At 41.4% G+C, this 24649-nt stretch overlaps 1 protein-coding gene across 16 annotated transcripts in view; it reads left to right on the top strand.

Annotated features, from left to right (window-relative positions):
• Nucleotides 1-8236: 8236 nt before the first annotated feature.
• Nucleotides 8237-24649, top strand: part of Pard3 (par-3 family cell polarity regulator) — a gene marked incomplete at its 5' end in the record, with an annotated part of 355877 nt that continues 339464 nt past the window's right edge. For all 16 annotated transcript variants that reach the window (XM_029570673.1, XM_029570672.1, XM_029570671.1 and 13 more), the window contains 1 exon segment: nucleotides 8237-8415. In XM_029570673.1, coding sequence (XP_029426533.1) covers nucleotides 8237-8415 — 179 coding nt within the window.

Raw genomic sequence — 24649 nt, 5'->3', positions numbered from 1 at the left:
GATGGGGAATGGGGAAATGATGCCTCTCAAAATTAACGTGACAGTTACTGAAAGCCTCAAATCCTTAATAAAATAATAGAAGACAAATGTCTGAGGAGGCCATTAAGCCTTTACAGAATTTCTTCAACATAGGCAATAGGCAATTGTTAAGAGAAAAATTCCTTGTCAGAAAATTTCTAATATGATTTTTTTGGGGGAGGGGGTGGGGTCTTTTTGAGACAGGGTATCCCGGTAACTCCAGCCATCCTGGAACTTGCTATGTAGGCAAGGCTGGCCTTGAACTTACAGGATCTGCCTGCCTCTTGATTCCATGATTTTTTTTTTTTGTAACTTTAAAAAAAAATTTATTGAGAATTTCATGCATGCATATAAGATATTTTGGTCAAATCCACGCCCACTCCCTCCCTTCGAACTCTTCCCATATCTCCCCATCCCTTTTTCCTGAACAACTTCATGTACTCTTTTTTTTTCTTTTCTTTTCTTTTCTTTCTTTTTTTTTTGGTCTTTTTGAGACATTGTCTCTCTGTAGCCCCAGCTGTCCTTGAACTCACTATGTAGATCAGGCTGGCCTTGAACTCATAAAGATCCACCTGCCTCTGCTCCCGTGCTGGGATTAAAGGCGTGAGCCACCACACCCAGCTTCTTTTCTTTTTCTTTTTTTTTTAATGGAGCCTTTTGCTACTCTAACATTAGCCCCTCTGAAGAGGTAACCCTAAAATCTTTTAAGGATTAGGCACAAGCTCCCAAATACTTTTGACATTTTTGGCCTTTGGAACAGAGTTTGTTGCTAAAAGGCCCAAGGACATTTTGACTTTTAGCCAAGAAACTGGCTACTTTTCTTTGGGGTCTTTTTACCCTAACTGCCTAGTCAATTCCTACCTCCTATTCTTATCACATCACCCTCTGAAGGGTGAACAGGGACGCGGGGTGAGGCAGTTGGAGTACCCCTTCAGTGGAAAACCCACAACTCTTAGCAAGAAGGGAAAAAGAGTTGATCCAGGAACCAAATGTGAGTGAGCAGATTCAGGTTACCCTAAAGTCCATGTTCCAACACACTAATAGTTTCACAAAGTTTTTATAGTAATAGAACAACGAAAATTAGAAGTCAAGGCACTTCTCAAATACATTGGTGGAAAGAAACATCAGGTAGGTAAGTTACAGCAAAGTGGGGAAGTCTGCCAGGCCTCAGATGATTTCTGAGGATATTCTTCGCCTTTGGGTTGTTGGAAGCTGGGGGGTCTATTCGTACATGCCAAAAGGACTTTCCTAATAATCACAAGATGTTAGGTCACACACAGAAGTAGGTGTAAGTGGCTACTTATATGCTATGGTAGCCCTAGGTAATTTGACCCTACACCTGCAACATTACAGCTCTCTACAATCACTGAAGTGCCAGTCAATCAATCAATCAATCAGTCAATCAATCAATCAATCAATCAGTCAGTCATCAATTTTTGTAGATGGTTCAAAGTAGGTGCGACTTTTTTTTTCTTGGAGTTTCCTTTAACAGATCATAAAATGCAGAGACTACGGGCTTGTTCTAACAGTGCTGTGGCAGTCAGACTAAGAATTCTGAGCCAGTGTCTGATTGGTGGTTTTTCTAGGCAAGCTGAAGTCCTTAAACCTATCCTCACTTGCTCCCCTCTGAGTCCTGGGGCTGAGCCTAGAGGTGGAGCTACCAAGCTGGGTCAGACTGAGCTTGGGACCTTGATAAGTAGTGTAAGAAATATGGTTATTGGAAAGATACTTGAAGCTTGAAGTCTTACAGGAGAGTCTTATGGAGAAATCTCACATGGGATTTTCTGTTTACCTCTGTGTCTGTGAAGGTTTTTTTTTTTTTTTTTTGGTCTTTTTGAGACAGGGTCTCCCTGTAGCCCCAGCTGGCCTAGAACTCATTATGTAGAACAGGCTGGCCTTGAACTCACAGAGATCCACCTGCCTCTGCCTCCCAAGTGCTGGGATTAAAGGCATGGGACACCACTTCCAACTTGAGGAAGTTATTTTATGTATATGAGGGTATTGCCTGCATGTATGTAAATGCATCCTTGTACAATACCAGAGGAGGTCAGAAGAGGGTGTTGGATCCCTTGGAATGGAAGTTATGGATGGTTGTTAATCACCATGTGGGTGCTGGGAATTGAACCCAGGTGCTCTGTAAGAGCAGACAGTGCTCTTAACCACTGAGCCATCTCTCTAGCCCCTGGAGGGTCAGTTTTATAGCACAGCATGTGTTAATAACTAGGCTTTTCCCATGGTGACCTGACTTTAGAAACTGAATAGGGTCCTAGGAGTGGGATGTGTGTGGCTGCACTTTGTGTGAGGAATAATTGTGCTATTTGTAGTCTAAGTTCTGTTAGAAACTGTATGACTACAGGTTATCTTTAGATTTGATTGAATACCTTGCAGGCCTATCCCAGGCCTTTTGGAACAACTTTATTCATTGCCTCCAGTGGTTAACAGAAGAGCATTGGGAGGAGGAGGCAGGTGTGAAGTTTAACACTTATGTCTCCTGTTTAGCATTTGTTCTAGTTTCTTATTTGATTTACCCTTTCTTCCACTTATTTAAAAAACACATTTTCTAGAAAGACAAATCAATATTTATACTGCATTAGTGCCACAGAGAATCTGGACTCTTGTGATCACGTTTTATTGATGTTTTATCCCCTCTTCAAAGCAGCACCAACATCAAAAGCTTGCACCACTGTCCCGGCCCAGTGACACCACGCATCCCTCTGAGCTGCAGCCAACAGCTTAATTATTAAAGATGCCCATCTTTGAATTTTCTTTTTAATGTTTTAGAGGATAGACTTTGAACATCTATATCTTAAATAAAACAGAAGATCCAACTTGGTTGGAAAGTTTTTTTGGAGGGGGGGATTGTGGGGTGGTTTTTATTTATTTATTTTATTTTTGTACTTTTAAATGCTTCTCTTTTCCTAAAATTGGGGCTGAGGAATAAAATTGACCAAATTATCACAGACAAAAAGTCCCCATTATTCCTAATTACTGTAATGGACACAAAGTACATCAGATTACTAGTGATGCTGTAGTAGGCCAAGGGCAAAGGATCACTGGATATGCTGGAGCAAACATGGGTTGGTTAAAAATCCAGACTCACCTGTGAAGAGCATTTCAGTGAAGGATTATCTAAATAAGTTTGGCCTGTTGGCAAGCCTGTGCATGATCATCTTAATTAAGGTAACTGAGGTGGGAAGACCAGCTTACCGTGGGCAGCACCATTCCCTAGGAAGACTCTCTAGTGTAGAGGCGGTGGTGAGCTCAGCACTAGCATACACCAATCCATTGCTCTCTGCTATTGATTGTAGATGTGATGTAACCATTTGAACATCAAAATGGAAAGCAGGCATTAAAACACTTCTGCTGTCTAGAAAAACAGCTAGGAGATGGCTTGAATCAGATCTTTTGTTTTGTGTGTGTGTGTTTGTGTGTGTGTGTGTGTGTGTGTGTTTTTGTAAGCCAGAGGCAGATATTGAATGTATTGAATGTCTTCTCAGCTCCTCTCCACCTTATTTTTTGAGAGTCTGTCTTTGAACCAGGCCTAGAGTGGCTGGCCAAGGAGCCCCAGTAAGCCGTATTTCTCTGCCTCTTCAGCCTTCGGTTCACAGAAGTGTCCTTCCACCCCTGGCTTCAGCATGAATGCTGGGGATCCAAACTCAAGTACTCTTGCACAGCTCTACCCACTGAGCTCTCTCTCTCCAGCCCTGGAACACTGTTTTTGTTTAAAAGAAGGGCATAAAGATTGTGGATATTCAGAATAGGGCATCTGACAGGGTCTCTAATGAGTGAATGACAGAAGCTTGTCAAACAAGGGCAATGACTGGCAATAGTTGTTGTCAAAGGTAAAATTCAAACCTTTCACTGAAAAGCAGAGTTTGTAAACTCACACCCACTGTAAGCATGCCTGACATCTTCTCTACCCATAACATATTCCTGACGGGAGAAGTAGAGATGTTAACAAATGTGATTTTCTCATAGGAAAAAAAAATCTATCAACATTTGGAAGATTGGTGTAATGCAATAACTAATGTATTCCAGAAAACTAATGCTATAGAATGATTTTTTTAGTAGAAGATCCATTAACAGTATAATACAGACAAGCAGATTTTAGTGCAATGGAGATTTTTAAATATGTCCTCATGCTTTTCTGAATGTCCTTGGGGTTTGATGTAATGTCTCTTTTTATCTCCAATTTTATTAATTTGCCCCCAACCCTTTTTCGTTAATTTGACTAGAGGCTTGTTAATCTTTTCAAAGAACCAACTCTTCATTTCATTGATTCTTTATTGGGTTTCTTTTTTTCTCACTTCTATTTAAGCCTCAGACAAGCAGATTTTAATGTAATGGAAAGGTTCCTATCAGTGTTGCATCTGACCTTTGAGAAACTGCCATTAGTGGGGTTTGGAAGACTCTCCACAGTTCTCTCAAATTACAGTATGGTTCATTACAATATGATTCCCTTCCAGCCTGTGTTTCTGACGTCGTTTTTCCCTGTCCTTTAACATCTTGCAGCAGAGTGCTTGCAGAAGCAGATATGGGGATTCAAGTGTCTTCTGTTGAGTAAACCATTGCTCTCTTCCCTGTTCTAGGTGCTTTGTTTTTTGTAAAGTCATTGTCATAAACTCATGTTGTATATGACATGTAGTGGGCTTATTATTGTTAATTAGAAATGAACAAATTGGTAAATGTTTAGCATTTTCTAATTTTCACTTACTACATGGTAACCATCCCAAGTTGTGACCTACATAAACCACAGCTGTTTGAAGCCATCATTTTTTATGCTGTGAGCAGATACCGAGGTGAAAGTTTGAGAACCATCCATCTCTGTATCTCTGTTCTGCAATATCATCAAACCATCCATGCATGACCTAGTTGGCCTCTTCTCTATGCTACTATTTCTGAAGTTTATATGCCTGCTGTTACAATCTATAATTATAATTAACATACTGTTCTTCCACTCCCTGAAGGGAAAAGCAGCTCTCCGTTTAGTATATAGTTTGAAAACAACAATGTTTTTTTCTTTTATAACTAACACCAACATTATAGCTAGAAATGAAACGTGTTTTCTAATATATTGCTGAATAATAGGACTTACTTTGTGGTTTGTGGTCACTGAAGGCTTAGAGGAACCTCAGCTCTAGTCTGGAAGTGGGGATGCAGAGACTCAGTGGGTCTCTTCTTTTTCTTTGTAAATTTATATTTATTCGACACATAGTTATTGTGCATATTCATAAAGTACAGTGTGGTATTGCCCTGCATATATGATATGCAATGATCTGTATATACTTATGTAATGTATAATTAGTAGCTCCATCTTCTCAAACATATGTCACTTCTCTGTGTTGAAAGTATTCAGAATCCTTTCATTTTGTGATTTTGAAATGCATAATAAATGCTTCTTGGCCACAGCTACCCTATTGTCCTGTCAAGACTCTGGAACTTGCTCCATTATTGATGTTTGTATCCATCTTCCTTCTCCCTGTTCTTCCAGCCCAGAAGGCACATTCTATTCTATTTTCTACTTCTACAAGACCAGGGTATTCAGTTTCCTCCTGTGAATGAGATGGTGTGCTATTTGTCTCCTGTGTCTGGCTTATTTCAGTCACCCTAATGTTGGGGTCTTCCCATTGGGACCTTATATGCTGCCTCAGTGCAGTTATTAGAATCTTTATGACCTTAGCAACCTGGGATTTCCTCCATGGTGGTCAACTGGGGCTCCTCTAGAGAATCCACTGCTGACTTATTCATTGAGTTCTGGGCTTTTCTGACCAACTTTATTATCAATTCCTGGTCACCTTGCTGAATTTGAAAACACTCACAAATGTAAACAGAAGGGATCTGGCATTGCATTGGGAGCCCTCAGTAAAGGGCAGCACAAAGATGATGCCCAGAGTATGTTCCTAATAACTTTTTTGAATCAGTCTCTCTAAAGTGCAAGCACAGCTTAATGGTGAAGGCGTCATTGCATGGCTCTGTATCCCTGGAGGAGCCTTTGTGCTGCAGTTTTCTGTAGCACTGCCCAGGTTCTGTTTCTCTTTGTCCACCTGGCTGGCAGTCCACCTCTGAGCCCCTCTTCCCCCAGTTACATTTTATTTATAGGTATGTAGCCAGAGAAGATCTGAGTTGCAGTTGTCTGTTCCAGGTTAACAGATTAACAGCCACTATTAAAGCTTGCTTTTGAGCTAGTTTGATTTTTATATTTGAACACTTGAAGTTGGGGAGGGAAACTGGTGTGCAGACCTTTTTAATAACTAGAAACCAACAACCCTAGCATTGATGTTACCCAAAGTAACATCCTGTAATTATTGAAAGTATTTTAGTCTTAAACATTTGGGGAATGATTTTGTTTCCTCCTGATATAGAACTTTTCTTATAAAAACAACATACATAATATATTTCTTATAATATTAGCACACATAGATCTTACATGTGTATTATGAATTTACACAGAAAGTGACTATATAGTTCTTATGAAAAGGGTTGTCTATAGCCTAAGCTGGCTTCAAACTCCCTATATAGCCAAGAATGACTTTGAACTTCTGATATTCCTGCCTCCTTCCTCCAAATTCTTGGATTACAGATACACCACCAACCTTGGTTTATGCAGAACTAAGATTTAAACCTAAGGCTTTCTCCATGCTAGGTAAGCACTTTACCAACAAAGCTACATCCCCAGCCATTATTTATTTTTTTAATTGCAAAGTATAAGTAATTATTGTTGTCATCAGTATTTACACTTATTTAAAAACCAGAAATCATCTTCTATAATTTTCATGTATGTGTTTCTCCTAGCAAGTGGAGATAACCATCACCAGTATTAAACTGAATGCTGAGTGTTTTTTCCCTTGAAAAACGTTGCTCAGGCTGTGTTGCTGTTACCAAGTTTTCATGGTATATCTGTGGTCTGTATGCTTCTCTGTTTGTGTGTTTTTGTTTTTAGTTGAGTTGGCAATGGTTTAAATGTATCCTTCAAGTAAACTGTCTGTCTTTAATGTCCTGGAGGATCTTGGTGTCTATATCATTGACGCATTTCCAAAATGCTTCTCTGAGAGTAAATGCTCAGCTCACTGCTCCTGGAAAAACTGTTGTGTTAGATAACTATTTTGATTTGTTTTCTAGTTTTCTCCTGTGCTGTGGTCCTATCTGTCAACATGTTCTCTGTGGTGCCAGTGAAGATGTTGGACTGAATTTGTTACTGATTGTGTTAAAATAGTTCTAGACAAATTCTAATTCTGTGTGAGTTGCTCAATAGTCTTCCCTGCAGTGCTTTATGTGTGTGAAAGTGCCTGCATGCTCACTAGCACACTCAAGATCAGTGTATTTACACACACACACACACATATACATATATGTTCGTATGTATATGTTAGGCATTAAAATACCTGACAAGAGCAACTTGAGGAAGGAAGGGGTGGTTTGTGTGCACAGTGTGAAGGTCCAGTCCATCATGGCAGGGAAGGCACAACAGGAGTGTGAGGCAGCTGGTTGCATTGCATCCACAGTCTGGAAGCAGAGAGATGAGTGCTGGTGCTCAGCTAGCTTTCTTTTTTTTATTTAGCCTGGGGAGTGGTGGTACCCACACTCGGGGGGGTCTTTTCCTCCTCATTTAAACCTCTCTGGAAACACCCTCATAGACATGCTCAGAGATATGTATTCAAGAAGAATCTAAACTAGTCAGGTTAACAACCACCTGAAAACTAACCACCATAGTCACCTTAATGAGAAGAATCAGTGGTATGCTCTGCCCTTTCTTCTAATACTTTTTTGAAGAAAAGAAGCATTTATTCCAGGGGATTCAATGCCCTCTTCTGCCCTCTTTGAGCATTAGTTCACACACAGCACACATACATATATGCAGGTGAAACATTCATACATATAAAACAAATAAATCTTTTAAGAAAAGTGTTACTTGGGCTGTCAAGATAGTTCAGTGGGTGAAGGTGTTTGTTGTCAAGGCTGAAGACCTGAGTTCAGTCCCCAGAACCCATGTGGTAAGAGGAGCGAACTGAATAACACAATGGTCTCCTGACTTGCTATGCATGCTATAGTATGTATACATACACCACACACACACAGACACACACAAATATTTTCAAATAAGAAAAATAAAAAGAATTACTCTGGTCATTGGCCTTTGGGTTGAATCACACCTCTCCTCACGGGGCTTTTGGGTGTCCTTGTCTGCTTTGTAAGCCCCATCCTCTCTTTGTGTGTGTAGATATGCCTCTTCATGTCCGCCGGAGCAGTGACCCAGCATTAACTGGCCTCTCCACGTCGGTCAGTGAGAATAACTTTTCATCTGAGGAGCCCTCCAGAAAAAACCCCACCCGTTGGTCCACGACAGCCGGCTTCCTCAAGCAGAACACCACTGGAAGTCCCAAGGCCTGCAATAGGAAGGTAACCACCCATTTGTCTCTGCAGCCCTTGGCATCTCCTATCTTCCGGTGGTAATTAAGGGTGACCACATGCCCCTTGGGCACCTGTGTGAGAGTTACTGATTTTCTCATCAACATGTGGAGAACCTGACCTATACTGTACTTGAATTTCCTGCTTGAATTCAGTGCTGTGCATAGAGTATGGTCATGTGTGGACCCATATTTTGAATTTATAGTATATCCATATGATTAAGAAAGCAAAGTTTTCTCTCTTCTCCCATCCCCTCCACTCTCTTCCCTCCATTCCTCCTCTCCCCTCCCTTCCCCACTGTTCCTCTTGCTGTCCCTCCCCCTTTTGTTTCCTAGTTCCAGGGATGAAAGCCAAGGCCTCCAACATGCCAGGTAGGGACTTCAACAGCCTCTGCAAGGAGAACTCAAACATGGAGCATTACCGTAGATAAAGTTACTTTCCTTTTTTCTCTCTCATTTCTCGTCATAGTAAATGTCTTCTTTTTGCTTTTTGCATGTCCTTATGGAGATATTTTATACACAAATAAGCAAATACCCATATAGGCTTAGGAGGTACATCAAAAGTTGCAGCGTGATGGGCTTTCAAGTATGAAAGTGTACTTCATATTCCTTTATTTTCCTTCATCAGTGATCCCATTTACCCTCGTAATAGAAGTGTTCTTTCTAGTCACAGTTCATCTTGCTTTTTTGACCTAAATTATTTTGCCCAAATAAATAAATGTGAGCCTATTAAAATTCTTATTGCCTAATGGCCTTTATCTCCTATAGAACTCCACCACCCTTTCTGCCACATCTCTGATCTCTTACATAATGGAGCTTTAAGCTGTGTTGTCATTTTCAGTGCTGTAGCTGAAGTATCAGTAAATATCTCTTAAATAAGTTATGAACATTTTTCATTACAGCATAGCTTTGCACAGTATGGAATAAGAAATGTGGCCATGCTACCACATGGTGAGAATCATAGAATGGACGTGGCTTCAGATTTGTTTGACCTATCCTTCATAGCTGTGTACAAGTCCTTTGTGAAATTCCTTGTAATTCTGTTTTGCATTTCAACAGACTGCTGTATTTTAGTTCAAGGGAAACCAAAAGCCACGTGTGGGATATATAAATGTGAAATGACCAAAATCAGGCTAGAGATATAGCTCAGTGGTAGAACACTTACTAAGGATATATAAGGTCCTGGCTTCAGTCCCCAGCACTGAAAAATAATAAGATAATGCAGTAAAGATTGAGAAGAGTCTTAAAGGGTGCAGAAGTAGAAAGGGGATAGTTTGAGGTTGTTACCTACTGATTTAGCATAGATTCTACAGGTTCTGCTTTCTTATTGAGGCCAGCGTGAGCCATTGAGGGCTTTACTATGTGGTGAATTGCATGTTGAGTAAAATGTAGTAAAAACTCCCTCTGTTGGTGTGCTGGATAGCTTTAGTTGTCAACTTGACACACCTGGGTTGAGGGAGCCTCGGTTGGGGAATTGCCTCCATTGGACTGGCCTGTGGCCATGTCTGCAGCTATTCTCTTGATTTTTGAGTGCTATGGGAGGGCCCAGCCTACTGTGGGCAGGTGAGCCTATATTGTATAAGAAAGTAGGATGGCCAGTCATGGTGGTGCATGCCTTTAATCCCAGCCCTTGAGGGCCAGGAGCAGAGGATCTCTGTGAGTTACTGGCTAGGCTGATTTACATAGCAAATTCCAGGGCAGCTGGCGGGGGCTACACAAAGACCCTTTTTCAAAAAGACGCCCCCCCCCCAAAGACTGAGCATGGGCCAGTAAGCAGGGTCCCTCCATGGCCTGAGCTTCAGCTCTGTTCCTGCCCTGAGTCCCTTCCTTGGGCTCCCTGATGAATTGACACCAGTTGGCATTGGTGTCATCGGCTTTCTCTTTTTTGTTTCTCAGAGAGAGGATTTGTTTGGGCTTCTTATTTTTTGGTGGTTTGCTAACCATGCTCAGTGTCATCTTGAGACCACCCAATGCATGCACCCACTTCGAGGAGGTTCTTTCTAACTTAGCCTCTGACATCTCTTTTCCTTCTGTAAGAAATGGGAGCTCTTTCTCCTAACTCGAGAATTGTCTGAGTGTGTGTGTTTGTGTGCGTGCGTGAGTGTATTAGTTTATGCATGTGGAAACCTATGAACTTGTGTGCATGTAGACAGGAGAGGTCAGCCTGGGTATCTTCCTCAACTCTTCATCTTATTTTTTGAGAGACACTCTCGCTGGAACTGGACCTGCTTCGGCCAAGCGGACTGACCAGTAAGCTGTAGGGATCCACCTGCTTCTGCTTCCCCAACATGAGGGTTACAGGAGCAGGCTGCTTCAGCTGGCTTTTTATGTGGGGCCTGAGGATTCAGACTTAGGCTCTTACTTTACTGACTGATGCTCAGGATGAAATCCAGGGCCTCATACATGCTAAGTTAATGCTTGAACCCTGAGTTGTACTCTCAGCCTAAAATATAATTTTTAAAATATTTCATTTTTTATTTTATGTGTGAGGTTTTTGCCTGCATGAATCTAAGTGAACCACATGCATGCAGTCCCTACAGAAGCCAGAAGAGGGCATTAGATTCTCATTAGAACTGAGTTATAGATGGTTGTTAGCCACCATGTGGGTGCTGGGGACTGAACCTGGGTATTCTGGAAAAACAAAGAGTGCTCTAACTGCTGAGCCATCTCTCCAGCTCCAGGAAAATAATTTTTATAAACATTTCTTGTGGCACATGATAGACCCTGTTTGGGACGGGGGAGGCTATTGCTGTTTAAAACCCTCATAGTACATTTTTGGCATTTCAATTCTATGATAATACTACTCTAATTTTTATTTGCCAAGTAATGAAAGTGAAGCAAGTCCTTTGAAATCAAGAAGTGTAGTGCTGGCACAGAGCTGGAGTCTATATCCATGTCAGCAGCGGCTGTCCTCATTACAGTGGATCGCTCAACTTCTAGCAACCTTTCCTAATGTCTATGGCATTGAAATAACTTTTCTGTCTCATAAATATTAGTACTTGCAAGATATTGTTTCTTTGCAAAAAATACCTATTATTATTTTATGAGTGTTTTGCTTACATGTATGCAAGTACACCACATGCATGCGGTGCCCACAGAGGTCAGAAGAGGATGTTGGATCCCCTGGAACTAGAGTTACGGATGGTTGTTAGTTGCCATATGGGTGCTGGGAATTGAACTTGGGTCCTCCAGAAAAACAGCAAGTGTTCTCAACCACTGTGCCATCTCTCCAGCCCCCAGAATATTCTTTTTTGTACTGAACTTTTTAGAATTGGTGCTTATTAACTTTATTTGGTAGGCATTCCATGTTTGACACTCATATTTTGCCAATATTGTTTGCTCTTATGAATAACTTTTAGAACTATTTTTCAGAAATATTCCTGTGTGTCAGTTCATGTTGCTATCTCTATTGTCTTTAACTAGATTCCTTGGCTAGACTTAATTTATAAGGAGATCAACAGTTTTAAAGTCATTATTGTCACAAATAGAAAGCGTAAAGTCCTTACACATAGCAGTGTGAGAAGGACTAGGTAGACTGGAGGTGGTCCCAAGGGATGTGGACATGAAACAGAAGAAAAGGGAAGTGTGTTTCCTGGTTCAGACTCTACCATTTTGCTGAATAGCTCAATGGCTGTATTTGAGTGTGCATTAGAATTAATTGTGGACTTAACACAGTTGAGAGGGAGAGAGAGAGAGAAAGAACATGAATATACGAATATGAGGCTCTACAGCTACTCTGTCTACTCCAGAACTCCATCTTTTCTGGAAGGCTCTAAAGTCTAATGGCAATGTTTATACTTCCTGGTTTAAAGTGTATATGGGCATAGGTAGGTATACACTTGCCACCCTAGCACTAGGGAAGTTGGGGCTGAGGCTGAGCAATGTCCAGTCCAGCCTGTGCTGCACATTGTGATGCTGTCTCAGAAAACAGAGAGTAAGGAGGAGAGGGAAGAGGCACATGCAGTGTCATGGTCATTCCGAAACACCTGTCTCTGAGTGTCCCCCACCTCTAAATCATAGCACAATGGAATTTGAAGCATGTATTTGGTTTTGTGACATTTAACTTCTTTTCATATTTGAATTGCACAAATTAATCATTTTCAAATGAAAATCAATTAAAATTGACTAATTTTGAATTTTTAAAAAGCTGTCCTATAACTCATTGAAATATTGGCTCTTCCTGCACAGGTGAAGCTACAACTAGAAGTATGTTTGTGTGCAGAGTGTGGGTGTGCCTCCTGGCCTCTGTGCACCCCACGTTACTAGCCCCAGTACATCTGAGTGTAGGGGGCCCAGATGGCCAGCTCCCAGTTTCATAGATGAGGTCACTGTGGCTAGTTATAACTTAACACCATAATATGCCTACTCTGGATTTTCAAGAGTGAGAAATGTTTACAGTTGACATACACACAGTACATTAATCACTAGTACTGATCAGCCCTCCTATACACTGCTCTAAAAGACTTCATGCTTATTTTCTTTCTTTTTTAAATTTTATAGATTTTGTAAAATTTGTGTATGCGCGCGCACGTGTGTGCGTGTGCGTGTGTGTGTGTGTGTGTGTGTGTATGCCACATGAATACACTTGTTTGTGGAGGGCAGAAGGGGGTATTAGATGCCCAGTGTGGATACTGGGAACTCAATTCAGGTCCTCTTTAAAAGCAGAAAGTACTCTTAACTACTGAGCTGTCTCTCTAGCCCCTCTGCTTAATTCTTTATTCTTCTATTTATTATGAAGTGATATTTTACACTAACCTTTACTCCATACCCTACCCCATTTCAAAATTCTTTGACCTCCTGGTCTCTGTTGTCCTAATTTATTCTTTCTGTGGTATAAGAATAGATGTTTTATTTAAACTAGAGGCTGACTTGCTGGGCGTGGTAGTGCATTCCTTTAATTCCAGCACTCAGGAGGCAGAGGCAGGCAGATCTTGAGTTTGAGGCCAGCCTGGTCTGCATAGTGAGTTCCAGGCCAGTTGGGGCTATAGGGAGACCCTGTCTCAAAACACAAAAACAAACAAAAAAACTAGAGGCTGAAAAGCTAGCTCAGTCAGTGTATTAATAACTTTTCTGTTGCTGTGTTAGAAACACCATGACCAAAGGAACTTATAAAAGGAAGAGTTTATTTAGCTTACAGTTCCAAAGGGGCAACAGTCAGTCCATCATGGTGGGGAGGCATGGTGAGAGGTGACTGGTGGAGGAGCCGAAGCTGAACTTTCACATCTTCAAGCAGACACAGGAAGCAGAAAGCAAGGCTTAAGAACTCCATAAGGCCACCCACAGTGACCCCCTTCCTCCAGCATGGCCATACCTTCTATGACCTCCCAAAACAGCACCACCAACTGGGAACAAAAATGTCCAAATACTTGGAGCCTATGGGGGACATTCTCATTCAAACCACCATAGTCAATAAAGTGCTTGCTTCACAAGTATGAAAACCTGAGTTCAGTCCCCAGAAGCCTTCCCTTGCCCCCAACCCACATTTAAAATTCCAGGCATAATGGTGGTATAATGTGTAATTCCACAGCTGGGGAGGGTAGAGGCAGGTGGATCCCTAGGGCTCACTGGCCAGCCAGTGTGGCCGAGAATTGGTAAGCCCCAGGTCAGTGGGAGAGATCCTTTTTCAAGCAAAGGTGGACAGTGGTGAAAAGTGATAGCCAAGGTTGTCTTCTGGCCTCCACATGCATGTGCGCACATATGAGCCTGCACATATTCAAGTGCATCCCTACATACAAACATGCATGTGCACACACACAAATAAAATAAAATAATGCCCTTGACCAGGTAACTGTCAAGAAGAAACTGTCCTTTGGTTATTTGTGAGCCAGGCTTAGGTGTAGGGACTACAATAGCCCCAAACCCCAAAGGGAGCTTGGAGAAAGCTTCAAGCCACATATCCTCCCATGCAGCAGGTTAGTTTTCTGCAGCATTAGCTTCAAGGGAGATCCAGCTGAGACCCAGATCTTAGACTGCTTGCTGCAACATGTATTTCCTGTTGAAGAGCACTAAACCCATGAATTTCACCTTCTGTTTTACATATTAAAAGTTTTTAAATTGAGCACAGCAGTTTTCGGTTTTCTGTCATTGGTGGCTATAATTGTCAGGACAATACCGTGACTCTTAAGTGCCAGGCTTACCTAGCCTGGGCTGTTAATAATCCTGTTTCATCTGTCTCTGTGCCACGTTTAGGATATAATCAGCTTCTATGTACTTAAAATGTTGCAATTTGAGTTCAAGGTTATTGACTCCAAAGGCACTGTTAAGAGAATTTTAATTTGGCTGGGCATGGTGTTGCACCTTTAATCCCAGCTCTTGGGAGGCAGAAGCAAGCTGATCTTTGTGTGTTTGAGGCCAGTCTGGTCTACAGAGGCAGTTCCAAGCCAGCTGGGGCTTCAGGGAGAGTCTGTCTCGGGGGGAAAAAAGAAAAAAGAAAAAAAAAGAAAATTTTAATTTGAGCTTGCATATGATATTTTTACCATTTATAAGCCTAGAATTATAAAACCAAAATAAAGTTGGAATTCTTTAGTACCCTCATATATAGCACAGAGGCTAAGGAGGCTGCCAACGCCTGATTTTCAGAGGTGAGGACCAAGAACTAGCACCAAGTAGATGATATTTATTTTAGAATTCACAAAGTCTTGTTCATTTACAAGTATTTTGGTCTCATTTTATCTTTTTAAATTGCTTTTTTTTTTTTTAATGTTAAACTTCTGGTAATTTAGCTTAGAAACTTACCAGTTTTGTATTATGAAACTAGATCTAGCCACTAATGGCCCTACCATTGATGAAAATATCAAGGCAGATTCCTGTGGGGGAAGTACCTGCAGTTTGATTCAGCTCTGGACAACATTGGTGTTAAGTTTTTTGTGTTCTTGGTGCTGCTGGGATTAAGCTGCCTTTGGAGAGACTCATTCCAGCCGTGGATAGAAATGAGTTCCATTTGTGCTAGTCAGCTTCCCTTTACCACAATAAGATACATGAAGCAGTTTCCTAAAGAACAGTGTTCGTTTTGGCTCATATTTCTGGGTAGAGTCATCCCTGCTGTTTTGAGTCTGGTATAAGGGCTGTACCCCATGGTGGGATGATGTGGTGGGTCATACCACTGACTTCACGAGCTTGAAGCAGAGAGACACAACTGGGACAGATCCTCTAGTTCTCTCCACACACTCCCAATGACCTCAAGGCTACCCATAAAGCCCTCTTCCTAAAGATTCACAGAAACCTTTCAATAGGTCCACCCTGGGAAACAGAACTTTAGTAGTACATGGATCTTTCTGGGGACATTGCCCATATCCAGAGGTGTTCCAAGGCACTCTGGTGCCTGTTATGTCACAAGTTATAGATCATGTAATCATCTCTGAAGTATTGGTACTGTTGATTTTGACACTTAATTGATGAGAAGACAGACTTACTATGGTGGTTTGAATGAGGTATCCACCATAGGCTCAAGTATTTGAGCATTTGGTCAGTGCTGTTAGGGGGAGGGTCATGGAACTTTAGGGAGGCTTGGCCATGCTGGAGGAAGCACATCACTGCTGGCAGGCTGAGAAATTCTAGCCTTGCCCTAGTTCAAGCTTGTTCTTTCTGCTTCCTTCATCTGCTTGAAGATGTGACTGCTCAGCTTTCTGATCTGGCTGTCTCCTGCCGTGTTCCCCCTCCATGATGGACTCTTCCCTTTGGAACCGTAAGCCCAAATAAACTCTTCCTTCTATAAGTTGTTTTATCACAGCAACAGAAAGGTGACTAATATATTTAGAGACTTGAACTAATTTACCTAAGAGTTAAACTCTTAGTTACATGATGAAGTTGTAATATGAGTTCAGATTATACATTTTTTAATTCTTTTCTTTTGGACTGTAGGTCAGTGGGTAGAGTACTTACCTAGCATCGGATACCCTGCATTCCATCCATAGCCCCACATACAACTGGGCATGACATGGGGTGGGACAGGAGGATCAGGAATTCAAGGCCACCCTTGGCTACATAGTAAGTTCAAGACCAGCGTGGGCTAGAGATCTGTCCCCAAAATAAATAAACTGTCTCCTAACCCACAAAGGGATTTGAAATGTGACCACATGTTGTGTGACACTATTCCTGGGGAGACATTAACAAATGTCAGCTCACCCCAGATAGGGAACAAGTAATGATATTGCCAAAATCCAACTTGGTGCACCAATGAGTTTTATTGGGATTAGTTACAGGACTATGAGTGAGGGGCTATACTTACAGGAGCAGAAATTACTCAAGGATAGCAGCATCACCAAAAGCCCACCCCAGGGTGATTGATAGCTTATGGAAGCTGGAAACCTAGAGCCCGCTGTACAACCTTCAGAGCTTCTTCCAGGCAGCTTGGCTTGTTTGAGACAATCTCTTAGTAGTCCTTGAGGCTTAAATATGCTTGAGGAGGGAAGGGCCTAGGGAATCTGGTCAGTTTCAGGGAGTTCTGAAGCTTTTGGGTTGTTCACTTCCCTTTAGAACATCCTGGTATCTGTCTTCCTTAAGAACATCCTGGTGTTTTGAGTTCCCTCTAAGATGGAAGCTTTTGCGGGGGAAGGGTTGTGTCTTTTTGAGACAGGTTCTCCCTGTAGTCCCAGCTGGCCTCTATGTAGACCAGGCTGGCCTCGAACTCACAGAGATCTGCTTGCTGGGATTAAAGGTGTGTGCCACGACACCCTGCTTAAGATAGAAGCTTTTAACTTTAAAGAAATTGGTTCCCCAAAAGGCCTTTTAGTTGACTATTTCAAACTAAAATATTTCATAATTTTTATAAATGGCTTTATGAATATGGTAGTAATGAACACTTATTAAAATTGGTGTATGTTTTAAAAAACCTCAACCATGTCTGTTATAGCCCCATTATTTCTAGTCTTGGATGAAAATTACTGTATTTGGGCTGGAGAGATAACCCAGTGGTTAAGAGACTGTCCTGGGCTTGCAGAGGACTCAAGTTAGATTCCCAGCACCTACATTAGATGGCTCACAACTGCCTGTAACTCTAGCTCCAGAGGATCTGATGCTCTCTCCTGACCTTCAAGGTCACTGCACTCATGTACATTCTTTGCTACCTCCAACATGTATATACATTATTAAAAATGAAATAAAAATTAAATATGCTAACTTCCTTGGTATCATTGCCTATAATCTATTAACTGACCCTTGTTACTTTTCATGCTACTTTTGTCTGATTCTTTGTATTCCTGTTAATTTTATTACTTTTGAAAAGTGACACACTTAACCTTTTTTTCCTTTGGTCTTTTTGAGACAGGTCTCCTTGTAGCCTCAGCTGGCCTAGAACACACTGTGTAGACCAGGCTGGCCGTGAACTCACAGATATCTGCCTGCCTCTGCCTCTGAGTGCTGGGATTAAAGGTGTACACCACCGCACCCTTCTCATACTTAACCTTTTATCTGTTCAGCTTAGTAACCACAAAATGCTTATGTCATTGATTAATAACATAAGAACTAAAGAAATTGTGAGCCCATATGTAAGTGCCTGAATAAAAATATAGCTGGGGCTGAATGAAGAGACATTTCTTTCTAGAAGACCCCCCCCAATCAATAACTATGCAGTATTTCCTTCTCTAGAAGGTAGAACGTATTACCTTCTGCTTGAGGATGGGCTGTACTTGGTAATTCATTTCCAAGAACTGAAAACTGACTTTATAATAGAAGAATATGGCCAGCTCACCTAAACCAAAACCCTAGATTTGTATCAGCAGTGACACTCACACGGTCTCATGACCCTCCCTGATCTGAGGAGATGAGCTGGGCAGACCTCCTACCTACCTGCCTTTTCTCCTAGACCTCACATAAGGAGGACTTGGGGACCTTATGACTAAATGTGTTTGGATCCTGAGTTAGATCTTGGCACAAAACAAGAACATTAGAGATGAGAACAAAGCCCGTAGATTAGTAGACCTGTGCCAAGCCTACCTTGTTTCAGAAATACACCAGTTATATAGAAGGCTAACATTAAAGGTCATTGATCAAAGAGTACACTGTCTAAATATTTTCTGTAAATCTGAACATTTTTCCAAATTAAAAAGTTGTGCTGGACCTCACCTCTGTAGGTAGATTGTATCACCCACATACTATGTGCTAGGTGGGTTTAGCATTCAGGTAAACAGATATCCAGAAACAGAATTCACCTGCTAATCTCTCAAGTCTGTTGATGCCCCATGTTCCCTGACATGTATTTCTCTCTGAAATTGAGATTTGTGAAACTGATTTCATTGATTGCTGATATATGGTTAGAGTCATTCTGTGGTAAGCCTAAATTTGAGAAATGTTCACTGGTTTCAGATGTGCTGAGTTCTCATGGCTGCATAACTCCCACTTTTATCTTTAATTTACCTGAGACATCTGGGTATCACTCTTTGTTCTTAATTTAGCCAAAGTAAATTTCTGGAGGTGACAGGATTTTTACAGAAGAAACTCAAATTCTCTGGATCTCTTTTTTAAAAAGTTGTATTTTGGGAATGCAAAGAATTCCCCTTGAGTATCAGTGTCCTAAGTAGCAGTGTACAGAATAACATTATGACAGATATATCCATTTTATACCTTTTCAATTATGTGTCCATACATATTGCTTACCTCAGGAAGCATTTGGAGGATCAAAGCTGAAGATGAATCCGACGGGGATTATAGCAGAGGAATTTCTATTGAAATTGTCCTCTTGTTCTGTTAGTTGAGAAGGAATTGTTAATTCTTTGCTTTGGCAGCTGCGTAGTACATGACACAAGTATCTTAATCTTAAAATTTGAGTAAGTTCTTTGAATATACAGATCGTTGTCAGATGAAAAATGTGCGGGTAGATTCATCCGGAAGGCTTACTGTATTCGTTCGGATACTTGGTGGAACTGTGGTTCTGTGGACCTGGCACCTGCTGTTTACTTTGTCTGTCTGGTTTCATAGGATCTCCCTTTCTTCCCTTGGTATCATGCAGAGAGATCTCAGGGCAACATGAGATTTTATCATAATACTAGTATTGAGTTAGAAACAGAGTTACGTGTATATAAAAGAAACTGAAATGTGGTTAGATATTTTTTGCCTTCAAAGTCAGAGATATGCATCAAGCTCAGACTTTGTTTTTCAAAGTCAAATGGCAGTAATCAAATGGTGCTCTTTTTATTGTAGTTCAAGACAATGAGTCAGAAACTGAGCACTTGCCTACAATGTGTGAGGACCTGGGTTCTATCTCTAATAAAATAGCCCCTCCCCTAACACACACAAACTTGCCAAGATCTTAGAGTGTTCCCAATTTACTCTGATGTGACATGCTTATGTTTTCTTCTCCTACACTTAGTTAAAAGAATGTAGGTCAGAATTGCAGTCTGGCTTTCTCTGGTCCTGACATTGGCTGATTGTCAAGTACTGTTCATGCTAGGAAAAGTGGCCATTTGCTTTCTATGAAAGACCTTGCAATAAAGAAAAGCTTTTGCTACTAGTGATGGTCCCCCATTAGCTCTGTTCTGCAATACCTCAAAGCCCAAGGAGAAAGAACAGTTTTGTAATTCAGGAAAAATGTAAACTTCTCTCTTGTTTCTCTCCTTCTCACCCCCTTTGGAGTGTTTTCCAGAAGAAAGAAGATAATCTCAGTTCCACCTGGAAAGACATTGCTGTAATCTTAATTTAACAAGAATTTTTTAAAAATATTTATTTTTATTTTATGTGTATGAGTGTTATGCCTGCATGTAAGTACATCCATGTCGTGCAGTGCCCACAGAGGACAGAAGAGGCTGTCAGATCCCCTGGAACTGGAGTTACAGACAAGTCGTTAGCTGCCATGTGGGTGCTGGGATTCAAACCTGGGTCTTCTGCGAGAGCAGTGTTCTTAACTGCTGAGCCGTCTCTCCAGCCCCAATTTAACAGAGTTTTAAAAAGCAGCATTTTACAGGTAGTTGTTCTGAAGACTAGGTAGTGTGTGTTGGTTACCCATCCATCTATAATCTAACTATAATCTGTTAGTGAAGGTTATGTGATTTTTTTTTTTTTCCTGCTTTACTTACTGTATAAAGATTTAAGAAGTTGGGCCAGGCATGATGGTATACATATTTAATCCCATACTTGGAGGCAGAGACAGGTGGATCTCTGTGAGTTCAAGGCCAGCCTGCCCTATATAGGGAGTTCCAGGCAAGCTGGGGTATAAGGAAGATCCTGTCTCAAAAAGACCAAAAACATAAAAATTAAAAATAAACAAACAGATTTAGGAAAGTTGTTTCCAATGGGAACATCAATGTGTAGGAATAGCTGAATATCAGAAATTCTTGTCTTTCCCCATGTAAATATAAACTGTAAGTAGATGAAGAGAGAATTGCAGCATCTCCTCACTGGGGAACAGATGAGGAATGAGGTGCTAAAGTGGCAGACACACCACAGGAATCATCCACATTTTGCAGGATGTGACCTGTAACTTGTTTGATCTCTGTTTCTTCCTTCAAGCAAGAAATTAAGCTGGTGTCATCCAGTATCCTGTAGAGCTTCAAATTTCTGCATTGAGGGGCAGGCATGGAGCTGAAAGGTAGAACGCTGGCCCAGCATGTGCAAAGCCCAGGGTTGATTCCTAGCTCTGAAAAAAGAAAAAGTGTGTAAAAAATTTCCCTGGCATTCTGAGGTATTGAAGTACGTGGGGAACAGCTGGGCAAGTTGGCACCTGTGTGAGTGTGGGCGTTGATTGTTTGGAGCCTTGGTCTGCTCCGAGAGCAGTTCTGGTGGCTTCAAAGAGAACAGTGCCCTTTTCTCTTCCTCAGTCCTAAATCTTCAGGAGAGATTCTGTCCAAACCTCTTTATACCTGATCCATCCATGTTTATAGCCCCATGCAGATCTGTGTTCATGGAGATATTTTTCATGTCTAATAGGAACATTGATACCAAACTGGTTACCAGTTGTTGATAGAGTGTGTAAACCTCAGGAAATTATAAGCTTCATTAGAGGAAGCCATAAAGGCATAAATTCCTTAGAGTGGCTAATTGGTCCTAAATTAGCAGTCTGGCCTTGCTCAAACCTTATCAATCGGTCACTCCCGGGACTGAGACTGTTTGTGGAGCCCACCTGTCTCCTTTAGGGTCATAGATAACACGCCTGCCAAGTCTCAGGAAATAGTCTTAGGAAGAAGACCCTCAATCACTGCAAGGACAGCAGGCCCAGGGACTAAGTCAACTCCCTGCAAAGTGCAGCTGTGTGTAGCAACTTTCTTATAAAAACCTTCAAGTTTCTTTGTCATGTCGTAGATGCTTCATCCCGAGGAAGCCTCTACCTCTCGCTGTGTCTCCTTCCAATGAAAGAAGATATATTCCTTGCCTGTTGCAGGTCTGGCCTTGATATTTCTTAACTTTAAACTCCCTTCTTTTTCATTTTCCAATAATCTAACAGTTGTAGTACTGGGTTTTTCTGGTTTTATCAAGTCTGTTGACCTACAGGATTGACTACACCAGGAATCTCCTTGTGAACTGTGGTTCTTACATGGTACCCATTCTGAGTCGAGTTTTACCAGGGGTGTTTACATACTCTCTTGAGTTTCTCACTGAACCAAATGTAACCATGTACTCTAGAAGCCTGAGTCATAAAAACTGGAGCTGTTTCTGTCTCATGTGGAGAGTGATGATTCAGCATTTTTGACAAGTAAATTTTCAGGATTGTGAAATTTTTTTTTTAATTTTCAAAAAAGGAAAACCTAATAGAACTTGGATATAAGCTACAGTATATGATTTTATATGCTGTGACTTTGCTTGAACAATTAATTTTCTTGAGTATGCCTTTCAGTTTTGGTTACTAATTACTGTTCAAAACTGAATTAATTTTAAGTCAGTTTCAAGTTCTTCAGATTGTTTATCTGTCACATCACCTGGGTTTGGCCACTTCAAAGTGTACAGATATCCCTCTGTTTTGTCCATTCATAAACACATTCTTAATCCTTTATTTCCTCCATGGCTCTGTGTAGTTACTAAGAATAAAAAGGGGGCTGGAGAGATGGCTCATCAGTTAAGAGATGGCTCTTGCAGAGGACCCAGGTTCAATTCCCAGCACCCACATGGCAACCAACAACCATCTGTAGCTCCAGTTCCTGAATTTCTTCCACTCTCAGAGCTTTTGCACAGTCTTGCCAGCTGTGGTGGCTCACACCTTTAGTCCCAGCACTCCAGAGATAGAGGCAGGCAGATCTCTGTGACTTTGAGGTTAACCTGGTCTACATAGTGAGTTCCAGGCCAGCTGGGGCTACACAGAGACCCTGTCTCAAAAAGACCTAAATAAATAAATAAATAAATAAATAAATAAATAAATAAATAAATAAAGGATAGGAAGGACGTCCAGATGTGCATACTATTAGCATTGTTTGTGTTCACCTCTGAGCTTACCATCCACTCAGGGTAGCACGGTGCTCCACCCCAGATCAACAGCAGCAACTGAATTTCCCATAATGCCTTTGGGTTCATTTTGCAACCCCCGCCCCCCGTCCATGGGGATCACGTTCCAAGACTCCTGGTGATGCCTGAAATCTTAGGTAGTCCTGCACCTTATAAGCTAGTGCTTTTTCATCTTAACTAAGGGTAGCTGTAATTTGAGGCTCCACAGCAAACAAGCCCTGGATTATTTCCCTTCACAGTTTCATGGATCAATCATTGTTTCTGTTGATCTCTGAAACCTCAGCATATGGCTGTTGTTTTTCATTATTGAGAACTTGCACCTTCTCACAAAAAAGGAGTTACCTCTACTGCTACCATCATAGCACTTATACCCTGGTGCCATTGTCAAGAAAAGTAAAAGTCATCTGTTCCTGGGCTCTGTGGCATTGTGACTGTTACTGTGATAACTGTCTGTTCCCCAGTGACTCATGGACAGGTAGTATACACAGTGTGGAGACTGGAAAGGGGATGGCTTATGTCCTGGCTGAGGACGGATAAGACAGCATGCAATCTCATTACACAATTTAAAACAATGGTTCATTTCTGTAATTTTCCATTTGGCATTTTTGGACATGGGTTGACCATAGCTAACTAAGACCTCAAGAAAACAAAGAGGGCTGCTCTGCTTTAACATAGTCATGCACGTGTGGTAGCCATGCTGACACAGATAGACCAACCTCCTTGGAAAACTGGCGTTTCCCAAGCCCAAGCACTGACATGGTAAATTCCACAGGAAGTGTACCAAATTGCATAAAGTTACCCTTATGTTGTATGAGTATTAGTCAGGGGTCTCTAGAGGAGCAGAAGGGATAGAGTGATTATGTATTACAAAAGAAATTTGTTGAATTGGCTTACATGATCCGGGCTGGGTATTCCAACAATGACCTTCTACATGCTGAAGAAGCTGAGAACCGGGCAACTGCTCAGCCCACAAGGCCATTTGCTGCAGCAGTCTCCATCTGTCACTGAAGCCCTGGACGATTCCACATTGGATGACTAAAGAAGCTGGCTTCTGATGTGTTCGCAACAGAAGATGTAAGGAGTGAGGGCCGGGAGGCAAAGGCAGCCCACTTTCCCTTGGGCCTCAGCTGCAAGGTGATGCCCACTAGAGCATATATGGAACTTAAATAAATGTGTCTTTAGGTTTGGTTCCCATCCCCCAAATACTCCATGTGCACACGAGTATGAAAATGTTCCCAAATCTAAAAAAAAAAGAGAGTGAAATCTGAAACCCTTGCCCCAAATGATTTGGAAAAGGGGTGTTCAACCTATACTATGTTTAGCATGAAATTCTTTATTTCACTTAGTTTTAAAAATGCCTTAGTAAGTGTGTAACTGGTCCATGCTGACAGCAGCTGCCATACTTTCTGCTCTCATTGATAAGGTGGGGTTTAGTCTTCGTCTTCTCTCTCCTTCCCTCTCTCCTACCTCATCTTCTCTCTCTCATTATTTGTTAGAGGATGACTTGGACGTCAGAGAAGTGCACTGCCAGTGATTGTATGAACAGTCCTCATGGTTATCTCCTTGTAAGCTTTGGCGTTGATGCTACTTCAAAGAGGGAGAAAAGATAAACCCTGACCCTGAAGACAGGAAGGTGGCCCCTCATTGTTATCTCTGACTAATGAAGACTGTAGCAAACTTCATGCCATTTCTTAGGGAAAAAGTTATTCTAAGCTATAATTACCAAATTTGCTTCACTCATTGTTTCTGGTTTGAAGAAATGATAAAGTAGGGCCTAGTGAAGTGCCTCAGTGGTAAGGATGTTTGCCACCAAGCCTGATGCTGTGAGTTCAGTTCTCCCTTGAACCCACATGGTAGATGGC

This window comes from Nannospalax galili, unplaced genomic scaffold, assembly GCF_000622305.1.
Source record: "Nannospalax galili isolate Female #2095 unplaced genomic scaffold, S.galili_v1.0 scaffold123, whole genome shotgun sequence".
In the NCBI taxonomy this organism is placed as follows: Eukaryota; Metazoa; Chordata; class Mammalia; order Rodentia; family Spalacidae; genus Nannospalax; species Nannospalax galili.
The sequence above is the reverse complement of the archived record's forward strand: the minus strand, read 5'-3'. Positions and strand labels throughout refer to the sequence as shown.